A 20,515-nucleotide genomic window follows, 5' to 3' on the forward strand; every position below is an offset into this window, starting at 1 on the left:
CATGCCAAGTGTCACAGGCTTCACAAAGTACGTTGTTGGCTGTATAACCAAATGGGACTTGCTGAGCCAATGAGACATATAACGTGAGCAAGGGTGCTCACTGGACAGTACCTTTAAAACAGAAATAAATGTCCAGGAAAATATTGTGCCTGTTCACTGATGTTTCTGACAGAAGAAGGCGCTAGTGAGCCACCTTCAACCCGAAGCAGCTGTTTGGGGCGTGAACAGACCAACATATCAAAACAAAATGGTTTGGGCACATTGTACTTCCAGGAATTGGTTCATTCCTGGCTGGTTTAAAAGGAGCTCAGAACCTGAGGCGAGCACAAGCGAAATGCTCAGCAACATTTTGAATAACGAAACGCTTCCCAGTAACATAATGCTTCTGAATGGAGAAGAAGGATTCCAGTCTCATAGTTTAATAGAACATATAACAGTATAGTGTAAGAAGGAACTGCAGATGCTGGTTTAAACCGAAGATAGACACAAAAAGCTGGAGTAACTCAGCGGGTCAGACAGCATCTCTGGAGAAGAGTAATAGGTGATGTTTCGGGTCGAGACCCTTCTTCAGACATATACACAGACGCATCAACCGAGGTCAGGATGGAACCCAGGTCTCAGGCGCTGTGAGGCAGCACATTCAGAATGGCCTCGACCCAAAACGTCATCTATTCCTTTTCTCCAGAGATGCTGTCTGACCCGCTGAGCTACTTCAGCTTTTTGTGTCTACAGAACAGTACAGCACAGGAACAGGCCCTTCAGCCCACAATGTCTGTTCTAAATGTGATGCTAAGAACATCTCTTATCTACCTGCATATGAACCATATCCCTCATTCCCTGCATATCCATATGCCTGTCTAAAGTTTCATTTAGCGATACATCATGGAAACAGACCCTATGGCCCATCAAGTCCACAACGACCATTATTTTCTCGTTCTCACTAGTTTATCCCACTTTCTCATCCACTCCCTACCCATTAATAGCAATTTACAGAGGGCCAATTAATCTACAAACACGCACGCCTTTGCAGTGTGGGATGAAACTAGAGCACCTGGAGGAAACCCACACGGTCACAGGGAGAACATGTAAACTCCACACAGCCACAGCAACCGAGGTCAGGATCGAGCCCAGGTCTCTGGTGCTGTGAGGCAGCAGCTCTACTAACTATGCCACAGTGCCATCCTAATATCTGCTTGTTTCCAGATAAAGGGGTGGCACAGTGACACAGCTGGTAGAGCTAGATAACACAGACCAATCCAAACCATCTAGATTTAGACCCCACTGCAATGAACACATTACTTGGTCAGTGGCACAGCAAGTAGAGGCGCTGCCTCACGGCGCCAGAGACCCCGGTTCCATCCTGACCTCAGCTCCTGTCTATGTGTGGAGTTTGCACGTCCTCCCTATGAAGGTGTGGGTGTAGGTTTTCTCCGGGTGCTCCACTTTCTTCCCACATCCCAAAGACATAGTTTTGTGGGTTAATTGGCCCTCTGCAGATTGCCCCGAGCGTGTAGGGGGTGGATGACAAAGTGGGATAACATGGAATGGGTGATTGATGGTCGGTGCGGACTCAGTGGGCCGAAGGGCCTGTTTCCATGCTGTATCTCTAAACTAAACTAAACTAATAAGCAGGGGAGTCCATGCAGGATGTGTGACCGAGGCCACCCGTGTGGGGTGGAGGCAGGACCCAGGGAGCTGAAGGAAACCACTGAGGTTTGTCGTACGTGAATCTCAGCCAAAGTGGTATCAGTTGAATGTAGACAATAGGAACTGCATTTGCTGGTTTATAGGTTTAGTTTAGAGATACAACGCGCAAAAAGGCCCTTCGGCCCACTGGGTCCGCGCCGACCAGCGATCCCTGCACATTAACACTACCCTACACCCACTAAGGACAATTTTTTACATTTACCAAGCCAATTAACCTACAAACCTGTACGTCTTTGGAGTGTAGGAGGAAACCGAAGATCTCGGAGAAAACCCACGCAGGTCACGCGGAGAACGTACAAACTCTGTACATACAGCATCCATAGTCAGGATTGAACCCGGGTCTCCGGTGCTGCATTCGCTGTAAGGCAGCAACTCTACCACTGCACCACCGTGACCGCCCTAATGAGAACAATACCAGGGATGATAGGGTTAACATATGATGAGTGTTTGACAGCACTGGGCCTGTGCTTGCTGCAGTTTAGAAGGATGAGGGGGGACCTCATTGAAACTTAACGAACAGTGAAAGGCCTGGTTAGAGTGGATGTGGAGAGGATGTTTCCCCTAGTGTGAGAGTCTGGGACCAAAGACCACAGCCTCAGAATAAAAGGACGTACTTTTAGAAAGAGGACGAGGATAAATTTCTTCAGCCAGAGGGTGGTGAATCTGTGGAATTCATTGTCACAGAAGGCTATGGATATTTTTCCACGCTGTATGACTCTAAGACTCTCTCGGACTCTGTCTGAAATCAACATCACCAACCCCCCCTCCCCCCCTCATCTGCATCTACCTATCACTCGCCAGGCTTTGTCCCATCTCCTCCTCTCTTCCAGCTTTCTCCCGCACTACTAAATCAGTCTGAAGAAGGTTCCAAACCGGAAACATCACCAATCCATGTTCTCCAGAGATGCTGCCTGACCCGCTGAGTTACTCCAGCAATTTGTGTCTTTTTTGGTATCAGATGAGCAAGGTGTCCTGATCAACAGGAAAATCTAAGGTATTTATTCACAAAATAAATTCCAGCATTTTGTGAATAAATACCTTCGATTTGTACCAGCATCTGCAGTTATTTTCTTATACAACAGGAAAATCTAGGTCACAGTCCATCACACAGACCAGACTCCCCACCATTAACTCCATCTACACCACACTGCCTCAGAAAAGCAGTCAACATAATCAAAGACTTGTCCCACCTTCCTCTCCCTAATCAAGGGATATGGGGAAAAGGCAGGAATGGGGTACTGATTTTGGATGATCAGCCATGGTCATTTGAATGGCGGTGCTGGCTCAAAGGGCCAAATGGCCTACTCCTGCACCTATTTTCTATGTTTCTATGCTCCCATCCAGCAGAAGGTAATAATAATAATAATAATAATGCATTACATTTATATAGCACTTTTCAAACACTCAAAGAAGTTTGAAAGCACGTCCAAGTTTGGACTTTGTCTATGGAACTGTTGCCCATGCAGTGCTGTATCTTCCTCTTTGCTTTATCTAATGTACTTGAATTTGATGACTGTATCTATGTATGGTATATTTGTTCTGTGTAGGAAGGATTTGCAGATGCTGGTTTATGCTGAAGATAGACACAAAGTGTTGGAGTAACTCAGCAGCTCAGGCAGCATCTCTGGAGAAAAAGGATAGGTGACATTTCAGGTCAGAACCCCTATGACCCAAAACATCACCCATCCTTATTCTCCAGAGATGCTGCCTGACCCGCTGAGTTACTCCAGTACTTTGTGTATATCTGTTCTGTTTGGATAGCATTCAACACAAAGCTATTCCCCCTTAAGGATAAGGGGGAAGTCTTTTAGGACCGAGATGAGAAAACATTTCTTCACACAGAGAGTGGTGAGTCTGTGGAATTCTCTGCCGCAGAAGGTAGTTGAGGCCAGTTCATTGGCTATATTTAAGAGGGAGTTAGATGTGGCCCTTGTGGCTAAAGGGATCAGGGGGTATGGAGAGAAGGCAGGTACAGGTTACTGAGCTGGATGATCAGCCATGATCATATTGAATGGCGGTGCGTACAGGCTCGAAGGGCCGAATGGCCTACTCCTGCACCTATTTTCTATGTTTCTATGTTTCTATTCATTTTACATTGGTACTTGTGACAATAATAAACCTCAACTTAATTTTTTACAAAGACACTCAAGGCCCTGAGAAAGCACAGCAGGAGGTAACAAGTTAATTTGGAATTGCCATTTAAACCATGAGCAGACATATGAATGATTATGACGGATGGAAGGGCAGAATTGGATCCAGTTTGTTTCTGTTGCTATAGACCGAGTTAAATTGTAATATTGACAAATCCAAAAACCACAGGAATCCGGGCAACCTCAGAAGAGTGAAGCTGAACTGTGTATTTTAGACTTAACTGCAGGCATTGGATGGTCATAAGGTCATAAGTAATAGGAATAGAATTAGGCCATTTGGCCCGTCAAGACTACTCCGCCATTCAATCAATAGACAATAGGTGCAGGATTAGGCCATTCGGCCCTTCGAGTCACGGTGATCATGGCTGATCATGCACAATCAGTACCCCATTCCTGCCTTCTCCCCATACCCCCTGACTCCGCTATCATTAAGAGCTCTGTCTAACTCTCTCTTGAAAGCATCCAGAGAATTTACCTCCATTGCCTTCTGAGGCAGAGAATTCCACAGCTTTACAACTCTCTGAGTGAAAAAGATTTTCCTCATCTCCATTCTAAATGGCCTACCCCTTATTCTTAAACTGTGGCCCCTGGTTCGGGACTCCCCCAACATCGGCAACATGTTTCCTGCCTCTAGCATGTCCAATCCCTTAATATTCTTATATGTTTCAATAAGATCCCCTCTCGTCCTTCTAAATTCCAGAGTATACAAGCCTAGTCGCTCCAGTCTTTCAACGTACGACAGTCCCGCCATTCCGGGAATTAACCTCGTGAACCTACGCTGCACTCCCTCAATAGCAAGAATGCATTCCCTCAATAGCAAGATCTATCTCTCCTTCCTAACCCCATTCTCCTGCCTTCTCCCCACAACCTCTGATGCCTGATGTTGGTGATGTTGGTTGGATATCAGGTGTGGGTCTGTCATAAATTTCAATAATATAGGGACAGGTGGTGATTTACACACTGTGACCCAGTGCCAGGTATGGGGAGAAACAAGGAACTGCAGATGCTGGAATCTTGAGCAAAAAACAAAGTGCTGGAGGAACTCGGTGGGTCAGGCAGCATCTGTGGACATGGTGACGTTTCTGGTCGGGACTCTTTTCGTTCGGCCAGAGGGAGCCACCAAGTTGGCCCTGCCAGAGAGGATGATGGAGGGAGATTGCAACGCCGCTCCAGAAGGCCGAGCGAGCAAACCAGACTGGACTACATTAAACTAAGAGACTGTTGAGTTAGTTTAGTTCAGAGACAGCACACAAGTCCGCGCTGACCAGCGATCCCCGTACACTAGCACTGTCCTACATTCTCGGGACAATTTACAATTTTTACCAAAGACAATTAACCTACAAACCTGCGTATCTTTGGAGTGTGGGAGGAAACCAGAGCACCCGGAGAAAACCCACGCATCACAGGGAGAACATGCAAACTCTGTATAGACAGCACAGGAATTCAGGATTTAACCGGGTCTGGTGCTGTGAAGCAGCAACTCTACCACTGCACCACCATGCTATACAGTGGTACAACAGTACTGTGCTATAGAAACTCCACGGGTCAGGCAGCATCTCTGGAGAAGATTGATACTATTATTGCACTGTACTATTGTACCATGGTTTCCTCCCACACTCCAAAGATGTACAGGTTTTTAGGTTAATTGGTTTCAGTAAGCTGTAAAAATTGTCACTCGTGTGTGGGATAGGGCTCGTGTATGGGATGATCACATGTCGGTGCAGACTCGGTGGGCCGAAGGGAGTTTTCCGCGCTGTATCTGTAAAGTCTGTCTAAAGTCTAAAGCCAAACAAAAAGTGTTTCACTGTACCTCAGTACACCTAGTTTCGTTTAGAGTTAGTGTCACGTGTACCGAGGTACAGTGAACAGCTTTTTGTTATGTGCTATCCAGTCAGCAGAAAGGCTAAACATGATTACAATCGACAGATACATGATAAATGGAATGACATATAGTACAAGAATAAGTCCAATACATCCGATTGAAGATAGTCCGAAGGTCTCCAATGAGGTCGATAGTAACTCAGGACCATGCTGCAGTTGTTAAGACGTGACAACAATAAACTGAACTAAAGTTAATAAATTCGAGGAGCAGAATGAGGCCACTCGGCCCTTCAAGTCTACTCCACCATTCAATCACGGCTGATCTATCTTTCCCCCTTCACCCCATTCTCCTGCCTTTTCCAGGTAGCCCCTGACACTCTTACGATTCAAGAATCTGTCAATCTGCACCTTAAAAATACCCAATGATGGCCTCCACCACCACCTGTGTGGCAATAAATTCCACAGATTCACCACCCTCTGACGAAAGATATTCCTCCTCATATCATTTCTAAAGGTACATGCTTTTATTCTGAGGCTGTGGTCTTTGGTGCTAGACTCTCCCACTAGTGGAAGCGTCCTCTCCACATCCATAACACTAAACTAAACTAAACTAAACTAAACTAAACTAGAGAAGTTTAGCATCCGGAGCTGGAGGGGAGATAGCAGTGTAACGAAGCTGTGCTAATGATATCATCTTGTACTTGGCGACAGGTGTAGGTGGAGTTGGGTGTCACTGAGGGAAGTGGGAGTTGCTAGCGCTTCTAGTGAAGCTGCTCAGACAGGTGAGAGGCTGCTTACTTACCTGTGGGACCTGACCTGGGCTCTGAAGCATTTGGAGAGGAGCTGGGGGCTACAGGGAGCTCCTGTTCTACCCTGAAGAAGGCAGGATGAACAGCAATAGCCATCTCGACTTGCTACAAAAGCCCCTGTCCCGCAAACCTCTGGGCAAACTGTGTCAGAGGCTGGAGGAACTGAAGAGTCCGTGGCGGCAGAGCTCCGCGCTGGAGCTCAGTCACAGCGAAACGGCCAGGCTGGCCACCGACGCGCTCCTGGAGTCCGGCATCCCCGGCTACCAGCGGGTTTTGGCCGAGGAGAGGGAGTTGGGCTTCTTATCCGAGCTGGAGTTGGACTACATTAGCCGCAGCGGAGCGGCCCGGCTGCCCGGCCCCACGGCGGAGCTCCGCGACAGAGGCAGCCGCTACAGCTTCGCAGAGGGGGACGCGCTGTCCGAGCAGACCTCGGCCACTTACTTCCCTATAGAGACCGACTCGGAGCCGCCTCTGCTCGACCTGGGCTGGGGCCAACCACAGAGGGCCGTGGGGCTGTCCTCCGAGTCGCAGATCATCTTCCAGAGAGACAAATGTAACAGCATCAAGGACACTGTCCGGCAATTACTGAGCAAAGCCAAGACGGTAGGGTCCAACAGTTACTCCTGAGTTACTCCATGTTGTGTCTATCTTTGGAGCATTGTGTTCAGTTTTGGGCACCATGTTATAGGGAAATCCATTCCTTCTCTCCTTCCTTATCTCACACTTTTTGTCTTTTCATTTCTGGCCTTTGTCCAACCATATAAGTCTGGAGAAGGGTCTCGACCTGAAATGTCCCCGCCAATTCCTTCTCTCCAGAGATGCTGCCTGACCCTCTGAGTGACTCCAGCATCTTGTGTCTATCTTCCATATAAGATGTTGGTGAGGCCAGTATTCTGTTTTGGTCACCATGTTACAGGAAAGATGTTGCCAAGCTGGAAAGGGTGCAGAGAAGATTTGCCAGGATGTTGCCAGGACTGGAGAACCTGCGCTACAGGACTAGGTTGGGGCAGGCTCGGACTTTATTCCTTGCAGTGCCGGAGGATGAGGGCTGATCTTAGAGAGGTGTACAAAATCATGAGGGGGAGGGCAAGTTAGCAAGTCTGCAGGTGACACTAAAGAGGGTGGTATTGTAGATAGTGAAGATGGTTGTCAAAAATTGCAACAAGATCTTGATCGGTTGGGCAGGTCGCTGAGGAATGGTTGATGGAATTTAATACAGAGAAATGTGAGGTGTTGCATTTGTGAAGACGAACATGGGCAGGACCTACACATTGAATGGTGGGGCTCTGGGGAGTGTTGTAGAACAGAGGGATCTAGGAATGCAGGTTTGTTGAAAGTGGCACAACAGGTAGATAGGGTGTTCAAAAAGGTTTTTGGCACATTGGGCTTCATCAGTCAGAGCATTGAGTATTGAAGTTGGGAGATCATGCTGCAGTTATATCAGATGTTGGTGAGACCACATCTAGTGTATTGTGTTCAGTTTTGTTCATCATGTTATAGGAAACATGGTGCCAAGCTGGAAAGAGTGCAGAGAAGATTGACAGGGATGTTGCCAGGACTCGAGGAGCTGAGCTATAGGGGGAGTTTGAGCAGGCTAAGACTTGAAGTGCAGGAAGAAAAGGGGCAATCTTATAGCGGTGTACAATATCATGAGAGGAATAGATCTTGTAAATGTACAGAATCTTTTGCCCAGAATAAGGGAGTTAAGAACCAGAGGACATAGGTATAAGGTGAGGGGGGGGGGGAAAGATTTAAGAGGAATGTGAGGGGTAACTATTTTATGTACAAATGAACTGCAGATGCTGGTATATATCGAAGATGGACACAAAGTGTTGGAATAACTCAGTGGGTCAGGCAGCATCCCTGGAGAAAAAAGATGGGTGATATTTCGGTTCGAGATCCTTCTTCAGACAAAGAGTGGCAGGTAAATGGAAAGAGCTGTCAGAGGAGGTGGTTAATGCAGATACTATTGTTACATTTAAGAGACATTTGGATGGGATAGGTTTGGAAGAATATGGGCAAGTGCGGGCAGGTGGGACTAGTGTAGACAGTGCATGTTGGTCGGCATGGGCCGAAGAGCCTGTTGCCACACTGTATGTCTCTATGACTCTAACACATTCTTAGAATGCAAGTGAAAAGTTTACAGTCGATGGCAAGATACTCAACAGCATTGATGTACAGAGATAGACACCAAGTGCTGGAGTAACTCAGCGGGTCAGGCAGCATCTGTGAAGATCATGGATGGATGACATTTTGGGTCGGGACCCTTCTCCTAATAACCCATTCTTAGAATGCAAAGGTAAGGTGCCCAATTAATGGCAAGACCCTAACATAGAACATAAAACAGTACAGTACAGGACCCTAATATTTGTGCTGAATATGACACCCAGTTAAACGGATCTCATGTGTCTATACATGATCTATACCTGTCCATTCCATATACTTGTCGAAGAACCCTCTTAAACGCCACCATCGTATCTGCCTCCACCACCACCCCTAGCAATGCGTTCCAGGTCCCCTCCACTCTCTGTAAAATAAAATGATGTACAGAGAGATCTCGGGGTCCAAGTCCACAATCTGAGGAAGGGCCCCAACCCAAAACGTCACCTATTCCTTTTCTCCAGAGATGTTGCCTGACCCGCTGAATTACTCCGCCATTTTGTATCTCTCTTCAAGTTTCTTTTACCTGCAACTATTTACATGCCTCAACTACCTCCTGTGGCACCTCGCTCCAAATACCCACCAACTGAGTGAAAAAGTTGCCCCTCAGGTACTTACTAAATCTTTCCCCTCTCGCCTTATCCAGGCATGGACAAGTTGGGCCGTAATGCCTGTTTCTGTGCTATATGACAACATGACTCTAAGTCAGCTTTGGGATGTGCATGGTTACTGTTAAACTGGAGGAAACTCGCATGTTGCGAGAGAGAACATGCAAACTCCACACAGACAGCACTGGGGGATTGAAACTGGTGTCTGGATCTGTGAGACAACAGCACCCACAGCTGCGTCACCATGGCATCGGGGTGCAGTAAAGACCACATGTGGAACCTTTTTGCCCATCTTTTGAAAGGCGTTAAGATGGCATAACCTCATCATAACATCAAGGTTTGAAATAAAAGGACACACAATGCTGGAGCACTTCAGCAGGTCAGGCAGCATCTCTGGAAAACATGGATAGGTGACGGGTCCAGGATTTGAAGCAGAGTTCTAATGCTGACGCCACCTATTCATGTTCTCTAGAGATGCTGCCTGACCCGCTGAGTTACTCTAGTACTTTGTGTCTAGAGTAACGTAGAGTTAATATCTTCGAAAGTAATCAGCAACTGCAGTTCCTCCCTACACACGGATTGGTAACGTTTCAGGTCGAGACCCTTCTTCAATCACACCTAAGAGGTAGATACAGGTGTTTCCTGCTCAAGACTCTTCCACAGTCTAAACCCCAGAGCTCTGGTCCCAATAACTCCCTGGGGCACCGTACCAGAAGGTCAACCGTAGTTTTGGTGAAGATAGACAGCACAGCGGCAGAGTTGCTGCCTTACAGCGGCAGAGACCCAGGTTTGATCCTGACTACGGGTGCTCCGTATAGAGTTTGTATGTTCTCGCTGGGACTGCATGGGTTTTCACCAGGTGCTCCGGTTTCATCCCACATTCCAATGCCCCACACAGGTTTCTAGGTTAATTAGCTTCGGTAAAAATTATAAATTGTCCCTAATGTGTAGGATAGAACTAGTGTACAAGGTGATTGCTGGTCGGCATGGACTCAGTGGGCAGAAGGGCCTGTTTCCAAGCTGTACCTCAAAGGTAAAACTAAACTAAAAATAGATTGCTGGTCGGCGCGGGCTCGGTGGGCCTGTTTCCGTGAGGTAGCTCTAAACTAGACTATACCATTGTTTATTAAAGATAGACACAAAGTGCTGGAGTAACACAGCGGGTCAGGCAGCATCTCTTCAGAAAAAGGATGGGTGATGTTTTGGGTCAGGGCCCTTCTTCAGATCTGAACCGAAACGTCAGAATGCCAAGGGGTCAGGCTGCATCTCTGGAGAGAAGGAATAGGTGATGTTTCGGGTCGAGACCCTTCTTCAGACTGAGAGTCGGGGAGAGGGAAACTAGTGGTATGAAACGGGACAGAACAAAATATTTTGGTGAAGCTCGTTTTCACTGTTCTTTATTAGTAGGTACATTCCACATCACAACATCACACCTTTGACAAATTACAAATTCTGTTACAAATTCTGGGCATGGATTGCATGGTAGACTAACTATTCCAGAAATTCAGCTTGATGGAAACTCCCCATTATACTGATGTTGACAAACGCATGTGACATACTGTATTCAAAAATTCTCCTCATACATATTTGTCTACGAATAGTTTTGGCTATGATGTTATGTAAGTCCGGGCAGTTTATGGAAAGAGATGAATTTCTCAGTACTTGCTTTAACATTTGTAGATCACATTAACAATTTGTTCACCATTGTTCTTCTTACTTTAACCAAGGGATAGACCATAGGTATTAAAATACAATGGTTGAATTAAAGAACTGCAGATGCTCGTTTATGCCAACGATAGGCACAAAGTGCTGGAGGAACGCGGGGGGGGGGGGGGGGTCAGGCAGCATCTCTGGAGAAAAAGGGTGGGTGACATTTCGATTCGGGTCTGTAGAAGGGTCCTGACCCAAAACGACACCCATCCTTTTTCTGCAGAGGTGTTGCCTGACCCGCTGTGTTACTCCAACACTTTGTGTCTGTCTTTAACAAACAACGGTATAGTTTAGTTTCGAGCTACAGCACGGAAACAGGCCCACCGACCAGCGATCCCTGCACACTAACACCATTCTACACACCTTGAGGGACTATTTAAAGTTTTACCGAAGCCAACTAACCCACAAACCTGCACGACTTCAGAGTGTGGGAGGATACCGGAGCACCCGGAGAAAACCCATGCAGACATAGGGAGAACGTACAAACTCCGTACAGAGAGCACCCATAGTCAAGATCGAACCTGGGTCTCTGGCTCTCTAAGGCAGCAGCTCTAAGGTTGTGCCACCGCGCTGCCCTGTTGGTCTGTTCAAAGGGCCTGATCCTGAGAAGTTCTGAAGACAGTGTAATGGAAGGGCTTATGCCCCTAAGCAATGGGACAACATTTGCCCATCGTGCATCTGGTAGAGCTGCTGCCTCACAGTGCCAGAGACCCGGGTTCCATCCTGACTATTGGTGTTATGTGAGTGGAGTTTGCACATTCTCCCTGTGACCGTGTGGGTTTCCTCCGGGTGCTCTGGTTTCCTCCCACATCCCAAATACGCGAGGGTTTGTAGGTTAATTGGCCCTCTGTAAATTGCCCCGAGTGGATTTGTGGATTTGTCAAAGACTTGAGGGCATAGTTTTAGGGTGAGAGGGGCAAAGTTTAAGGAGGTGTGGGGCAGGTTTTGGATAGGCAGGTTTGGATAACATGACATTGTGTTTTTGGCATGAAAATTGTGTGCTGAAGGGCCTGTTCCTGTACTGTACTGTTTTATGTTCGATGACCAGACCAACAGTCCAACCAACTTATAGAACTAGATAGAAAACCTTTTGAGACCTTTATTAAAAATTCAGTAAAAAAGGTACAAAGTGCTGGAGTAACTCGGAGGGTCAGGCAGCATCTCTGGAGGACATGGATAGGTGGCATTTCGGTCAGGACCATTCTTCAGATTGATTGTAGTGGGGAGAAGGAAGTTGGGAAAAGGGGGAGGCAGGACAAAGCCTGGCGGATAATGTGGATACAGGTGAGTGTGGTGTTTGACAGGCAAATGATTGGAACATAGGCCAGAGATAAGAGCAGAAGTTGTGAGATGGGTTTGAAGAGTTGTGAATTGTGAAGCCAGAGGAAGGAATGTATGAGGAGGGGGAATGGAGAAATAGGTGGGAGTCTAGGTGGGAGTCTGGGTGGGAGTCTGGGTGGGGGTCTGGGTGGGAGTCTGGGTGGGGGTCTAGGTGGGAGTCTAGGTGGGGGTCTAGGTGGGAGTCTAGGTGGGGGTGTTGGATGCACTGGAAAAAGTTCTTTTACTTTAAGAAATAATATTTTTTTACAGGTGAAACAGAATATGTAAAAATAGAATGATGTTTGGGCAGGACTGGCGCAGCGGTAGAGTTGCAGCGTTACTGAGACCCAGGTTTGATCCTGACGATGGGTGCTGTCTGTTCAGACATTGTACGTTCTCCCTGTGACTGCGTGGGCTTTTCTCAGGGTGCTCCGATTTCCTCCCATACATCAAAGACATACAGGTTTATGGGCCAATTGGCCTCTGTAAATTGTAAATTGTCCCTGGTGTGTAGGATAGAGCCAGTGTACGGGGTGATCGCTGCATGGCGCGGACCCGATGGGCCGAAGGGCCTGTTTCCACGCTGTATCTCCAATCTAAAGTAAAGTTTCATCTTTCCTTTCATCCTATCTTCTCTCCGCAGCTCATTGCAATTGCGATGGACCTGTTCACTGACGTGGACATTCTCTGTGATCTACTGGAGGCTTCGAATAAGCGAGGAGTCTCGGTCTACCTGTTACTGGACGAGTCTAACCTGCAGCATTTTGTATCAATGTGTGATCAACTTGACATCCGGAAGGATCATGTCACTGTAAGTCATGCTCACCCGTTGCATCATCCAAGTAGACTCAATGGGCCGAATGGCCCAATTCTGCCCCTATGACTCATTCTTATAATCCCCGTTGCTCTACCCATTGTACTTGACTTTCACTTGATTGCATTTTTGCACAGTGTTATCTGATTTAATTGGATAGAATGCAAAACAAAGCTTTTCACTGTACACGTGACAATAAGAAACCTAAACTGACTGAGAACCCAGAGACCTGGGTTCGATCCTGATCTTAGGTGCTGTCTGTGTGGATTTTGTACGTTCTCGCTGTATACATTCTCACCTCCTCCCACAGCTCGTTATCTATACCTTCCACTCTTTGTGTAATATAAAAAGTGTTGCCTCATATCTCGCTTGGGCAGCTTTCAACCCAGCAGTAAGAACATTGATTTCTGTAATTTTAAGTAACCTCTGCATACCATCTCCTCCCCAGTTCCCCACCCTAATCACCCTACTAGTTCCACTGTTCGCATCCTTCTATTCCTTTGTTATCGTCTCTTCCCCGGGCATTAATGGGCCATTATGGGCTCCACCCTTCCTTGGTCATCTGTTGCCGGCCCTGATTTGTTCTGGCCTTTTTCTACCTCCAGTTCCCTCTCCTCCATTCTACTTACAGTCTGAAGAAAGGTTCTGACCCGAAAAGCCCCTCGTCCAGATATGATGCCTGCCCCACTGAGATACTTCAGCACTTTGTGTTTATCTTCAGTATAAACCAGCATCTGCAGTTCCTTCCTACACAAAAATGTTGTCCTTCGGGTTCCTATTAAATCTTTCCCTCCCCACCTTAAACCTATGTCCTCTGAGAACTAGCAAAGGTCTCCCACCGCAATATATAACCAGCAATTTCTTGCTCAACATTGCAGTGCGTTCCACAGTTCCATCACTTAGTGGGCAAACTTTAAATGCCCCGACTTTAACATTGAAGCTTATGGATCTTGGACCAGGCATTCAATTCCCCACTGGCAGAAAATATCTAGTTTAGTTTAGTTTATTATTGTCACGTGTATCAAGGTAGAGTGAAAAGCTTGTTTGTTGTGTGCTATGTAGTCAGTAGAAAGACTACATGATCACATCAGGCTATCCACAGTGTACATATACAGGATAAAGGGAACGACATTAAGTGTAAGATAGTCCATAAACCTTCGATTGAAGATAGTCTGCGGGTCTCCAAACGGGTAACTGGTAGCTCAGGTTCACTCTCCAGATGGTGATCGGACGTTTCAGTTGCCTGATAACAACTGGGAAGAAACTGTCTATATATTCACACTTCTGTGCCTCTTGCCCAAAGGGAGAGGAGAGAGGGGAGAAGAGGGAGTGTCCAGGATGAGACTGGTCATTGATTATGCTGACGGCCTTGCCGAGGCAATGTGAAGAGTAGATGGCGTCAATGGGAGGTTGGTTTGCATGATGGTCTGGGCTACGTCCTCAACTCTCTGCAATTTCTTGTGTATCTTTTTTCAATTTTTTTCAAGACTCTAGGAGCCTGCAGCAAACACCACTTTGCACACATGCTCCAACGCAAGTACAATCCTTTTTAAGGTGTGGTGCTCAGAAGTACCGGCAGGCATTTAATTATTTTGCATAGCATGTTGTTGTACACCATGTACAGGAATTTTGCGAAATCATCCATCATTACTTCCTCATTTGCATATGGTGTCAAATAGGCAGCTGGTATCAGTCCCTGGGACACCAGTGGTGTAAAATGGCCCGATAAGCATGATGTTTTGCATTTCCGACAAATTTGTTTGCACGTGTATGACTGTGCAATGACTCAGTATGTAATTAGCCTTTACGAGAGGAGGCTTATCGTGATGGGGGCATGATCACATCAAGATCCAGGTTGTTGGAGCCCTCCAACCCACTTACAGTTGGGCTCTGCAGGGTGGCAGAGCCGCCAGAGTCCCAGGTTCGATCCTGACCTCGGTGCTGTCTGTGTGGAGTTTGGACGCTCGCCTTGTGACCGTGTCGGTATGGGTTTCCTCCCACATCCCAAAGATGTGCAGGATCATAGGTTACTTGACCCTAGTGTGCAGGGAGTGGATGAGAAAGTGGGATAACAGAACTAGTGTGAACAGGTGATCGATGGTCAGCATGGATGGTGGGCTGAAGGGCCTGTTTCTATGTTGTACCTCTAAACTGAACTTTGGGTTGGCACAGTTAAAGGTTTATCCTTTGGATGGGGATAACATGGAACCGAAGGCTGGAAGCGAGGAGGGGCTGGACAAAGCCTGGCAAGTTTCTTCCAGCATTCTTGCCCCACACCCCTCCGCCCTCCCAAAATCAGCCTGAAGAAGGGTCCCAACCTGAAACGTCATCTATCCATGTTCTCCAGGGATGCTGCCTGACCTGCTGAGTTACTCCAGCACTTTGTGTTGTTTTTTGTAACCCAGCATCTGCAGTTCCTAGTTTCTCCATTCTTCTCGACGTGAATGATTGGCATTAGTGGAGCGCGTGACTCTTTTGACTGGGACAGTGGGTGCTTCTGAACCCTTTCAGCAAAGAGTAATCCCATTCACTACCCTCTATTATACCAAATCAATTCCCATTGTAATGTACTGAGTATTGCTGCCTCAGTCATCTCTCTGCTCAGAACCCAGATAAACATGCTATGTATTTCTTTTTCCACCTTTCCAGAACATGCGGATTCGGAGTGTGGTGGGAGACACCTACTGCACCAAGTCTGGGATGAAATTCAATGGGCAGATGCTGGAAAAGTTCATGATCATTGATCTGGAGCAAGTGCTGACTGGTTCATATAGGTAAATATTGAGAGTAATTTCCATTGAATGCTTCAATTGTCAACAGAGTCAGGAGTGAGTCACGCCTTCGTCATTGGCAATGACAACAGAAAAATGAAATTCAATGGTTTAGGACAGCACGGTAGAGCTACTTCCTTACAGCGCTAGAGACCCAGGTTCGGTCCTGACTACGGATGCTGTCTGTACATTCCCCCTATGACCGCCTGGGTTTTCTCCAGGTGCTCCGGTTTCCTCCCACACTCCAAAGACGTATAGGTTAATCGGCTTCGGTAAAATTGTCCCTAGTGTGTAGAAGAGTGTTAGTGTACAGAGTGATCGCTGGTCGGCACGGACTTGGTGAGCCGAAGGGCCTGTTTCTGCGCTGTATCTCTAAAAGTCTGGAGGTTCAATCAATGGTTCAATGGTGCTTTAGTGTCATGTGCACTGCACAGTCAAGTTGTTTTTGAATTGATCACACATGCACGTCACCATATTTTGGCGCCGTGACATTTACAATAGTCCATAGTCTGGTCGATGTGCTCCATGCACTGGAGCGGCTCTCGATCCAGGGAAGTCCCAGGCTGCTGTGGGGCCTCCTCCATCGCCCTGGACCAGCTCGGCCCCTAGACTCTAGGGCAGGTAGAGTATAGGGTGGCACAGATGGCACATTTACTGGCAGGTAAATTCTTACCTGCAACAGTGCAACAGGTCTGTAAACACAGAATTCCATAGATAATACGCGGAACAACAACAAAAAGTTAAATAAATAAAATTGAGGCCTTAGATTCCCGTACCCTGGGTAAAAGACTGTACATTTCTGTCCACCCTTTCAGGCCTGTTCTGCCATTATATTCACTCTCTGTTGTTACACACTACCATTGAATAATAAACCATCAAGCATTTCACATTTCCACAATTTCACTTGATCTTCAGCTTCAATAGTTGTAGGAACAAGCTGGTGACATCAACATTTGATGCTTTATTTCAGTTTGTAACCAAATGAAGCATTTAGATTTTGTTTTGTTTTAGAGATACAGCATGGAACCAGCCCTGTCTGCCCACTGTCCACACCGACCAGCAATCACCCGTTCACACTAGTTCTATGTAATTGCAAAACAAAACAAAAGCCCAAAGTCACTTGTGCAACCAAGACGGTTTGTAGTTTAGTTCAAATTTCAAATTCGGTTTAGTTTATTGTCATGTGTACCAAGGTACAGTGAAGAGCTTTTTGTTGCGTGCTACCCTGTTAGCAGAAAGACTACACATGACAGGTACATGGATAGGAAAGGTTTAGAGGGATATGGGCCAAATGCGGGCAGGTAGGACTGGTGTAAATGGGGCGCATCTTGGTTGGCATGGGTAAGTTGGGCCGAAGAGCCTGTTTCCATGCTGCATGACGATGATCCACAATGTTGTCCGTCCACTCCCTCCAGAGATGCTGCCTGACCAGTTGAGTTACTCCAGCACTTTGTGTTTTGTTTATATTTCAGGGGGTTTAGTTTAGTTTAGTTTTTTATTATCATGTATAACAAGGTACAATAAAAAGCTTTTTTGTTGTGTGCATGACCATACAATCGAGCTTTCCTCTGTGTACAGATACAGGATAAAGGGAATAACGTTTAGTGCAAGATAAAGTCCAATTAAAGATAGTCTGATGGTTTCCAATGAGGTAGATGGGAAGTCAAGACTGCTCTCTAGTTGGTGAGAAGATGGTTCAATTAATTGTCTGATAACAGCTGGGAAGAAACTGTCCCTGAATCTGGAGGTGTGCATTTTCACTTTTCTGTACCTCTTGCCTGATGGGAGAGGGGGAAGAGGGAGTGACTGGGGTGAGACTGGACCTTGATTATGCTGGTGGCTTTGCCTGTGCTAAAGAGCATGACGTTGTAGACTAAAACCTAATCCCAATTATTACAATACTTGGTCAAAAGTAATCTGTTGGGCAGGCAGCATCTGTGGAGAGAGGGTGCTAATGATTTGGCACAGGGACCGAACATGGGTAAGGACATTCCCAGCATTTACTCTTATTTCAGACTTGCGGCATCTCGAGTGGGTTTGCTTTTATATCTCGTTAAAGGTGCTGCCTCACAGTGCCAGGGACACAGGCTCAATCCTGACTACGGGTGCTCTGTGTGGAGATTGTACCTTCTCCCTGTGACCATGTGGGTTTTCCCTGGGTGCGCTGGTTTCCTCCCACACTCCAAAGACTGCAGCTTTGTAGGTTAATTGGTTTTGGTAAAATTGTAAATTGTCCCTAGCGAGTAGGATAGTGCTAGTGTACAGGGTGATCATTGGTCGGCGCAGACTCGGTGGGTCGAAGGACCTGTTTCCGCGCTCTAGAGTCTAGCGACTCTCCATCCTGATAACAGTTGGGAAGAAACCATCCCTGAATCTGGAGGTGTGAGCAAACTGATGCCTGTGCTTTCTTTTGCAGCTTCACCTGGCTTTCGGGTCAGGTACATCTCAACTTTGTCATGCTGTTGACCGGGGAGTTAACTCAGGAATTTGACGATGAGTTTCGCTGCCTCTACGCCGAGTCAAAGCCCATTGATCGCTTCTCCTGCGCGGAGGAGGAAGATCTCACGTATTTCACGTCCAAGCTGCGCATCGCCAGGGTTCAGCCGGCGGTGAAGGAATGGCTGGCGGATCCCATCCTCTCCAACCCATCCAGCAGCAGGTCCGGGAGCAGCCCTCACAGCACCATCCAGACCACCACCCCGGCTTCACAGGTGCTGCGGGAACGCATGCGAACCAGTCCCTGCGCCTCCAATAACATGTCTGTCACAAACCGGCAGATCATGGAGAATGGCAGACCGGGCAGTGATCCATTGGTGAGGCCAAGTGCATTGGGTCCCAAACCAAACCATGTGCATTACGTCCTCAACACGTGTCTTCCCAATCAAACAGCTGATAACGCCCATCACAGCCCTGTCCACTCATCCAGAAACCAGACGTCAAGAGATGATTTGGACGAAGCTAGAACATTGACTCCTCCATCGCCATTACTGGAAACACTGAATCACGCAGCAGAATTGGGTGACTGCACCAACGACGAACAGAAATCACTGAAGGGGTTTACAAGGACAGGAAACCGAATGACCCTCGGGCACAGCAAGTTAGAAATGATGATGGAATATAATGATAAAATGAGAGCCAGGAATACGTTCAGCCGCTTCCAGCTGATGAAGCACGATCCTTAAAGGGAGGCCTTGTCGAAGGGGCAACACGTTCTGCAGACAATATCCAACAGAGCCGTTCGAATGACCAGTCGACTCATCGCCTAAACCGTGGTGTGCAGTGAAGAGCCAGGCTTTGATGCGAGTTGGTGCATGGTAACTGTGCTTTCTGATGGGATTATGCTCTGCAACCGGACAGCTTGTCTTGAGGTGGATCGCAGCCAGTAAGATGATCAGAGGTACAGGTGTTGAGTCTTAAGTAAGAAAGAGACCAAAACCATGTATTAATGATTGAACTGTACCAGTGACTGCCCAGCGGCAGTGACATCCTTCTTAGGAACAGAAGCATCTCTCTTGAGTGTATTGATCGGTACTTTCTGTTTGCCCAGCACCAGAAGAATAATTGCTTAGGTTTAGTTTAGAGATACAGCATGGAAAAGGGCCCTTCTGCCCACTGAGTCCACGACGACCATCGATCACCAGTTCAACTCGTTCTATGTTATCCCACTTTAGCATCCACTCCCTACACACTCGGGCCAAATTACAACGGCCTCTTTTCCAGCTTCCTCACCCCTACTACAATCAGTCTGAAGAGGCCTAACCCGAAACGTCACCAATCCATGTTCTCCAGAGATGCTACTTGACCCGTTTGAGTTACTCCAGCAGTTTCTATATTGTCTCCTCACTATTTCTACGTTATCACACTTTCTCAATCACACCCGACACACGAGGGGCAATTTACAGGGGGCTAATTAACCTGCAAACCTGCACGCCTTTTAATGTGGGAGAAAACCGGAGCACCCACAGAAAACCCACACCCACGCGGTCACAGGGACTAGCTGTGACTAGGGAGAACGTGCAAACTCCACAGACATAGCACCCGAGGTCAGGATCAAACCCAGGCCTCTGGCGCTGTGAGGCAGCAACTCTACTGCTGAGCCACTGTGTCACTATGTTGTTAAATTGTTCTGCTTTGTTTTTCCCTTCTGCTTTTAATGTCAGCTGCACCTGGGTGCTCCGGTTTCCTCACGCACTCCAAAGGTATGCAGGTTGTAAATTAATTGACTTCTGTAAATTGTTCCCAGTGCGTGAGATAGAACTAGTGTACGGATGATCATTGGTTGGCGCAGACTCAGTGGGCCGATGGGCCTGTTTCCACGCTGTATCTCTGAACTGTAAACCAGCCTGACATTCCCAGCACAGTACTGAGAGAGTCTTGAGAATCCTGCACTGTTGGAAGAGTATTTCGGATAAGGCATTAACATAGATATTTCCTCTCTGGTGGATGTAAAAGATCTAAAATATTATTTAGAAAGAGAACTGAAGGTAACCCCCATTCCTAATGAAAAATGATTACAAAGCCTTTTAACCATCTTTGGCTTTTTGGACATTGTTGTAATGGAGCTTGGTCATTTCACACACAGCAGTGACCAGCAAAGTTTAGTTGAGGTCATCAAATGTGCTTGTGCAAATGACAAGCCTTGATT

At 47.0% G+C, this 20,515-nt stretch overlaps 1 protein-coding gene across 1 annotated transcript; it reads left to right on the forward strand.

Moving 5' to 3' along the window:
* Positions 1 to 6,565: 6,565 nt before the first annotated feature.
* On the forward strand, positions 6,566 to 19,052 carry fam83c (family with sequence similarity 83 member C). Its single transcript, XM_078419211.1, has 4 exons — positions 6,566 to 7,090; positions 12,929 to 13,096; positions 15,749 to 15,873; positions 18,287 to 19,052. Exons 1-4 carry the CDS (start codon positions 6,566 to 6,568, stop codon positions 19,050 to 19,052), a joined length of 1,584 nt encoding a protein of 527 aa, XP_078275337.1.
* The last annotated feature ends 1,463 nt before the right edge of the window (positions 19,053 to 20,515 follow it).

This window comes from Rhinoraja longicauda, chromosome 22, assembly GCF_053455715.1.
Source record: "Rhinoraja longicauda isolate Sanriku21f chromosome 22, sRhiLon1.1, whole genome shotgun sequence".
Taxonomy (NCBI): domain Eukaryota; kingdom Metazoa; phylum Chordata; class Chondrichthyes; order Rajiformes; family Arhynchobatidae; genus Rhinoraja; species Rhinoraja longicauda.

What these genes read in the sequence shown, in the direction of transcription:
- fam83c (XM_078419211.1), top strand. Translation starts at nt 6,566, where the DNA reads ATGAACAGCAATAGCCATCTCGACTTGCTACAAAAGCCCCTGTCCCGC. An exon ending in TACTGAGCAAAGCCAAGACG is followed by an intron (nt 7,091 to 12,928) that starts GTAGGGTCCAAC and finishes TTCTCTCCGCAG; the next exon opens with CTCATTGCAATTGCGATGGA. An exon ending in TCCGGAAGGATCATGTCACT is followed by an intron (nt 13,097 to 15,748) that starts GTAAGTCATGCT and finishes CCACCTTTCCAG; the next exon opens with AACATGCGGATTCGGAGTGT.